Raw genomic sequence first — 8,094 nt, forward strand, 5'->3', positions numbered from 1 at the left:
ACATGTGTCACGGCACACCTGAACATCTCTCACGGCACGCCTGAACATCTCTCACGGCACGCCTGAACATGTGTCACGGCACACCTGAACATCTCTTACGGCACGCCTGAACATCTCTCACGGCACACCTGAACATCTCTCACGGCACACCTGAACATCTGTCACGGCACGCCTGAACATCTGTCACGGCACACCTGAACATCTCTCACGGCACATCTGAACATCTGTCACGGCACACCTGAACATCTGTCACGGCACACCTGAACATCTCTCACGGCACGCCTGAACATCTCTCACGGCACGCCTGAACATCTGTCACGGCACACCTGAACATCTGTCACGGCACGCCTAAACATCTGTCATGGCACACTGGTTGATATATGAGCCTATATGAGAACTGGAGTGAGCCTGATGTCACTCAGAAAACTCTGGCTCCAACCAAATGAAGTCAATCGAGTCGCCATTTTTTTCACAATCTGGACGCCGCCACATTGGAGCCAGATGTTTTCAGTTAACAGTTATTGATCCAAGTCGGCCTGAGTCATCGTTTCTACGGCAACCACTTTCACCAATCAGGAGTGAGCTTGTTGGAAAGCTACAATCCAAAGTGGAGTTCCCTTGAAATTTCCCAGAAGTCTGTGCATCGATGCTCACTAGATTGGTAAATATAGACCACAATGCATTGCATTTGAGCAATTTTGGTGAAAACATGTATTTTATTTTAATAAACCATCCAGATTTTCATCATTAGAACACTATTAATTCATAAATAGTCTCCATGAGATACTTGAATCAATAGGTTTTTACTTTAAGAAATCAGTGATGTCATATTTACAAAAAAAAAAAAAGAAGTGAGCATGGTGTCTGACTAGCTTTTAAAATCCAGGCCACTATATACTTTTTAATAGTTAAGAAATAGGGAGGAAATTCAGACAATAACCAAAAAATTTGTCAGATGTTTTGGTCATTGGATGTGGGAGCCAGCAGGCTCCACCTACTCTTAATGAGGATTCTGATTGGTCAGTTTATAACTTAAATAAATTAAAATACAGAAAAAACTATTTCAAAAGAAATGTTAGGATAATCAACAAAAAATGTTAAGGAAAGGGAAGAAGTCTACGGGATTTTAGCTTCTTTAAGTAAGCAGAAACTTCCTGTTTGGAACACCAAGGGGGGAGAGGTCACTCAGTCCAGTTCTCATGTACAGTCAGCGGTTGTAAACAGAAAATTAAAAAAATGTCTGTAATATTTCCACAAGAGGGCACAATTGGACTGAATTAGATACAGTCTTTGAACAGCGATCCAGTTCCCAAGTTGTTTAAATTGTCTTGAATCTCCATCTCTGTTATTTCTTGGTAAAAATGACTTTTTCTGAGCAGGTGGAATTAAAAGTAAGGCCTCATTTAAGCTGTGAGCGCTTCTGAAGACTCATTTTATAAAGTCTGATGCTGAGTTTGTTTGTTTAAGGAAACTGAATTTCTCAGAAGAAGCTGCATAAATGAAAGAAGCGCGGCTCGGGCCTTTGCAGCGAACACGTTACCGCCGTACTGTCAGCGGTTTAAAAACGCTCTATTTTTAGCATCTTTTGGGAAAATGGGATTTCTGCATAAATCATTAGTGTCTGATGCAGAAAGGAAGTAAACACAGACATCATTTTTACTCTGAAAAACAAATCTCAGTTGTCAGAACAGAAAATCAGTTCTGAGTTTTTGCTGAGGAGAATTTTGTCCTGACTCCGCCCACTTGCCCTCCTTTGGTAACCCTCTCCCACGTTTCCTCCCAGTTTGATTGATGGTAACTGGGTTCACTGAAGGCCACGCGTAGGTCTGGCTGTTCTTACTCGGGATCGTTTGCCCCGACCGTCTGGTTAACCCATATGGACTCTCAGAAGTAATTACCTTTACAGCCAACCTGCAGGACGTGGAGCAGCTTTGCAGAAGCACTGATGGATGATGACCCACATGCAGGGCTTTCCTTTTTTCTGATGACTGAGTTTGGAGCATGTTTCAATTTGGTCGGCTTGTTAAAAAGTAATTGCCTTTTTCTCCGCCGTCACTTTGCTCACATTTTGCTGTTTGAACTCGGCCAGACGCCGCGGCGGATGTCGGTTTACCTAATTGAATATGAATTTTCTTGTAGCTCCTCATCTGTTTGTGGGGAGGATGACAGCCGAGCCTCATGGACACTAAGAAAGAACATCGTTTGTGGAGATTTAAAACACAAAAACAGACAGAATTTAAAGTGATGGGACTAGAGCGAGTCAAAGAAACACCAGATAGGAGACGCTGAACCTCATGATTTGTTTTTCAGAGCACCACCAGCAGCAATGGACCGTACAACGGCAAAAACGGATTACTGGTGAGCGGCAAAAAGTTCTTTTTTTTTTTCAACAAAACAAGTTTGTTTTTTGTGATAGCAGGACTAACGGAGTGTTTGTTTGTTTGCAGAATGGATTCCCAAGCAGAGATGGGAGCATGATTCTCCGATATATTCCCGACCCGACAGACCATAGTTTGGATGAAGCCTTCCAGCCCGCTCCAGGCGAGTGTTTCACTGAAAAAACACCTTAATGGCGCCCAAAGGGAGAAGTATCAGTGGAGAATTCTGGTCTGTTCCATTCACTGAAGTACAGAGACATCTGGTGGACAACCGGTATAGATCTGAAAAACACTAGAACTGAAATGACTCTGTTCCTTAAAAGCTTTTTTGCTGTGTAATGAGACCTTTTACTGCCCGTTTGTGGTTATTCTAACTATTTCACATGTTAATGTAAGCATTACTCATTATGATGGTAAAATGCAGCTTCCTCCTGAGAATAACTGTGAATCTAAAGGATTTAAACTCTATAACACACCTTAGGTCGCACTAGATAAACATTTACTATACACTCTAAAACTACATTAAAAATTAATGAATTAAAGTAACTTTTAAACCGTAACTTTTTAACATTATTATGAACTAGATTTATAGCATTACCTAATGCTAGTGTGAATGCTGTAAGCTGAATTTGGCTGCAAAAGATACTAGAGCTGAAGATGCTGAAATTGATAGCTAAAATCTCTGAAGCTGATAGCTAGCTAAAAATTAGCTTAAAAAACGAAAAAAACAAAAACAAAAAACAAGCCTAAATTAGGGAAAACAGCTAGCATGTAGCTGAAATATTAGCTAAACTCCAAAATAACCTAAGAATCTTAATAAATGCCAAAATAATCCCAAAAGCTAGCAGAATGCCAATTTTTTAAACTGTAACTTTTTAACATAATTCTTAATAATAAAAACGCAGGAATATTATTCCAGAATAAATCAACTTAAACCTTAAATAACTTTCAATATTTTACTCTCCATAAAAATATATTTTGTAAAAATGATACAAGTTAGAAATAATTGTAAGATAACATCGGGTCATTAATAACAATAAAATAAAATGATCTGGAGGGCCGGATTCGGCCCCCGGGCCTTTAGAAACAGTCGAATCTAAATCTTTTTATTAAATTATAGAGTGGATGTGATTTCACTAATATGCAAATGAAAAAGCAAAACAATGACTTTCTTGTTTTTAAAAGTACATTATGTACAGAGGAGGTCAGCGGCGGTTTGCAACATGTGAACAAACCACAACATTTCAGGAACAACAACCAGCACATCTGGAGATGTCAGGCTGAGATTCTCATGGCAAAAAAGAAAAATGAAACGAGCTTCATCAGCAGAAAGAGCTCGCTGACGGAGTTTCTTTGCAGCTGCGCCGCTTAGCAGTTCCTGAGCAGATCTGAAATCTGTACGCTGATACTTCTGCTGGAAGGAGAGACTCCAAACAAAAACAGATTCATAACTGATTTTAACAGAAAAAGACTTCCTGCTTCCCTCACAGTCTGCCTTTTTAGATAGTTTTCCTTTTTATGCAGCTGATAAACATGTTTTATGAGTTTTTGATCATATTTGGTTTGAAAAAGTTTATGGCTGGGTTGATGAAATCAATTAATCAATCTTTGCTTCATAGATTAATATTCAGTCCAAAAAAGTAGAGATAAAGCTAAAGTCCGCTAGCTTGATGCTAATGTACAATGGGATTTCCCATAGGACGGCTAATGCTAACGCTCAGTTGACGTAAATGAAAAATTTCTGAATAAATGAACATGTTTATAAATTCACAGGGATAAAGTTTGTGAACTCTTTTAAGGAAACACTTTTAAAAGTAGATTTTTATAGTCTGAAACTTGGAGCATAAATGCTGACAGATCGCAGATTTTTGATTTTTTTTTAAACATCCTTAAGTCGTGAACGAGGAGCCCATTCGAGCTATTTCACACGATTCGTGTTTGTTTCTCGCGAGCAGCCGGACTGTTAAAACGGAAAAAATTAGACAATCAAAGTGCAGTTTATGTGGGCGTCATATCCTTTTTTCTTACCTGTGCACGTGACAGCATTAGCGCTCAGTCAGTAAGGAGCCAGTACTCGCACCTTACCAACACTACTGCGACACAAGGACGGCGTACAAAATTATGACCCTTACATTATTTATTTATCTCCACTTTTACCACATATTGTAAAAAAAAAATAAAATATGTTTAGAAATACATAAAGAAATGTGGTGCAGGAAGAGGCGAAAAACCCGTATGGGCTTATATTAGAGCCAAATAATCAAATAAAACTATAAAAGTGACATAAAATACAGTTTCATACATTTACGATTATACACTTAACACATCTTTAACACTTTAACTTCCTTTCAAGATGAAATCAATTTAAAAATGTTTTTTTCTGCTGCTTATTGCATTTTTCTGTAAAAATACAAATTTTTCCTCATAAAATACTATATATTCCCACAAAACACTATTTTTGTAATTCTTTTTTTTACAAAATACTGAATTTTTGCCTTCAAAATAAGCATTTGGGAATTAAAAAAATACAACTTTGTGCAAAGAAATTATCAATTTGTGCACACAAAACACTATTTTTTCCCACAAAGCGATAATTTTTCCTCAAAGTACTTATTTGTGCCCAGAAAACACTAATTTGTGGATAGAAAATACCAACTTGTGCCCACAAAACATTAACTTGTACCACAAAATGCTATTTTTTGCCCAGAAATACAAATGTATTCATTTAAAACATTTGATTTTTCCCCACAAAATAAAAGTTTGCTCCCTTAAAAATGTGATTGGTGCCCACAAAATATGGCAAAGCTTTCAACCTTTGTCAGAGGTTTATATGAGGTCCTTCCAAAATAAAAGCGTCAAATAAAATAGTCTCAGTGCAGCAGATGTAGTGGCAGGTAGTGTGATGTCAGCAGCAGTGCTGCCACAAACGACTATTTTATTAGTCGACTAATCATCGATTATTTCTTCTGATTAGTCGACTAATCATCGATTATTTCTTCTGATTAGTCGACTAATCATCGATTATTTCTTCTGATTAGTCGACTAATCGGGTCAAAATGGATGTAAAGCACACGTTATTATCTTTTAACTAACTAAAACTAGACATAAAACTAGATAGACAAACCCAGACGGCAAAGGGCCTTGACAATACCATCACCTGCAATAGTGCTAGAAGCTGAAATTGGCTGCAGAAGATGCTGAAAATGATAGCTGAAAACGCTGCAGCTAAGAGCTGAAAACGCTGAAGCTGATAGCCGGCTAAAATATGAGTTAAATGCCAAATTAGCCTAAAAAAGTAAAAAAAAACTAAGCTGATTAGTCAACTAATCGTGGCAGCTCTAGTCAGCAGTGATCAATTGTCAATTAGTCGACTACTGAAATCATCATTTGTGATAGCCGTACTCTCAATCAATGTTTTTAAAAGTAGGTTTTCTAAAAGTGTTCGACCATTTGCTTGAGCAGGCAGTTAAAGGGTTAAAGAAAAAAACATTTACATTTCATAATTCAATCATTTTATGATCAGGGATTGCCTTAAAATGTTTTAAAAGTTTTTTTAAGTGAATGTAACTTGGACTAGTCTTCACAACACACCTACCACACCCGCGACAATGGTACATTCCATTCTCATGACATCCCTTAAGGTGGTAAAGGAACTCCAAGGTACAGACAGATGTGAGGAGTGAGACAGACTGATGATACCGCTCATTTCACCTTTGACTCAGGTACGCCACCTATGGACAATAACAAAAACTGGACACCAATATCAATAAAAGGAGCACAGTTTGTTAAAGAAAGGAACTCCTGTGTCCTGAAATGAAAATAAATCAAATAATTTGTGCGCTGGTTCAAACAAAAAGACAAATCAAAAGGTAATCGGAATCTGAGCCAAACCTAAAATAAGTCAGGGAGACTGTGGACCCAGCAGCTCCTCGCCTAATTAAAATCAACCTAAACCCAAATAAACAAAGCCCGCAAATCAAGACTACCAAGGTCCAGTGCCAAACTAAGATAACAAAACCCAGCAGAGACTGCTGAGGAAGAAAAGAACAAAACATACCAGGACACCTCAAAACCTGCTGCTCTGCCCCGTCTGAGTGAGGCCCTAAAGACCCGCAGGGGCTGATGAAGATTATCTGGTCCTCCTGCCAGATGATCAGAACAGCAGGACGTAACACAAAGAAACACGGTCGTACAGGCAGGAATTCCTTCACTTCCTTTGAAAACAAAAACTGTTCTGGATCTAATAGATCCTGTAGGATTGATTAAGTCAAACATCTTTTCATGAAATATTGTTTTTGTGAGCACTTCACCTTCATGTCTTCATGTCACGTCTCTCCACCTACAGATTACATGAACCAGAACGGCGTTTCGGACGTGGCCAACCCCATCTACCAGAATCCCAGGCCGCCGCGCTCCACTCTTCCCACCATCTCCTCCGACGACGCAGAGTCGGAGTATCTGAACGATTTTAAGAGCGGACCCCAATATCTCAACGAGTTCCCGCCCTTCACCGTGCTCCCACCCAACGGCGTCCAGGCGTATCAGCCCCAGAACAGCATGGACAACCCCGACTACCAGCAGGACTTCACTCCCACGCTAAAGACTCACGCTAACGGACACATACCGGCGGCGGAGAACGCAGAATACCTCGGGCCGGACTGAGACGAACGCTTCTCCTCAGCTTCATACTATGAATGACTTCTTGATGAAAGTGGGACGAGGCCTGAGACCCTCACCAGATCCTCTGGACCAGATGCTCTCCACCTGGAGGACGGAGCACCTGCCTGAACGTGTGGCGGGACATTTAGGAAGTTTCCTTTGGTTTAGGAACAGGTTTCCGCTGATATGAAACAGCATTCCAGAAGAGCCTGAAGTACATGAGTTCTTCAGGATGACAAACGTTTCATCTGTCAAAAAGTACAGCAACTTAAGGAGTTTTTTAGGACCCACTCCGATCTATTTAACGTTTTCTTGTGGAGGATGTATATTAAGACAATTAATCTCATATTATTTTATTCAAATCGATATAAATGAGAAAAATACTGTTAGAAAAAGATCCTATTTGTGGCGTAGAAATGATGCTGGACGGGCGATAAGCTTCCTGTTCTGAGCTGTCAGCAAAAGGGACGGGAAAGGGGGCGGGGTTGCTCCACAACAATAGTCCCGCCCACAATTCAGAGGCTTATTTTAAAAGAATTAGGCCCAATCCGAATTCTTCCCTTTTCCCTTATCCCTCCAAACAGAAAGATGTGAAAAAATAGTGTCTAATATTTTGGACTTTCTTTGATGACATCACCAATGATTGGCGGTCCGCTAGCGTTAGCACAGAGCTTCCAGTGCTTGAATACACATAACAACGGCGGTTTTTTAACTTTTAAAAGGTCATGCTTCAACAAAAAGTCATTACTTACATTTAAATGTAAACTTCTGGGGTTCAGAGCGCATCCACGGGAAGAAAAGCGCTTCTCAGCGTGGCGCCGTTTAGCTTCACGGGAGAGGACTTTATATCTCTCTGTTTTAAGAAATCCATATCTGGACACGCTTACACTGCCCCTTCAAACGGAGGGGAAGGGAAGAATTCGGATTGGGCCTTACTGCTGAAATTATGTCCCAGAAACGTTTAAGTTTTCTTGATTTGGGCTGAAAACGGCAGAATCTTAATTGAGCTTTTAGGATATCTCATACGCTGATGGGAGCGGGTCTTTAACGCCGGGTT

The 8,094-nt window shown here is 39.8% G+C and overlaps 1 protein-coding gene across 1 annotated transcript in view; it reads left to right on the forward strand.

Annotated features, from left to right (window-relative positions):
* Window positions 1-7,725, forward strand: part of egfra (epidermal growth factor receptor a (erythroblastic leukemia viral (v-erb-b) oncogene homolog, avian)) — an 86,160-nt gene extending 78,435 nt beyond the window's left edge. The window contains exons 28-30 of the mRNA XM_024273582.2: window positions 2,311-2,358; window positions 2,448-2,541; window positions 6,724-7,725. Of these exons, the coding sequence (XP_024129350.1) occupies window positions 2,311-2,358; window positions 2,448-2,541; window positions 6,724-7,040 (459 nt within the window). The 3' untranslated portion in view covers window positions 7,041-7,725. The remainder of the gene's footprint in view (window positions 1-2,310; window positions 2,359-2,447; window positions 2,542-6,723) is intronic.
* The last annotated feature ends 369 nt before the right edge of the window (window positions 7,726-8,094 follow it).

The sequence above is a fragment of the Oryzias melastigma genome, linkage group LG17 (genome assembly GCF_002922805.2).
Source record: "Oryzias melastigma strain HK-1 linkage group LG17, ASM292280v2, whole genome shotgun sequence".
NCBI classification, from domain to species: domain Eukaryota; kingdom Metazoa; phylum Chordata; class Actinopteri; order Beloniformes; family Adrianichthyidae; genus Oryzias; species Oryzias melastigma.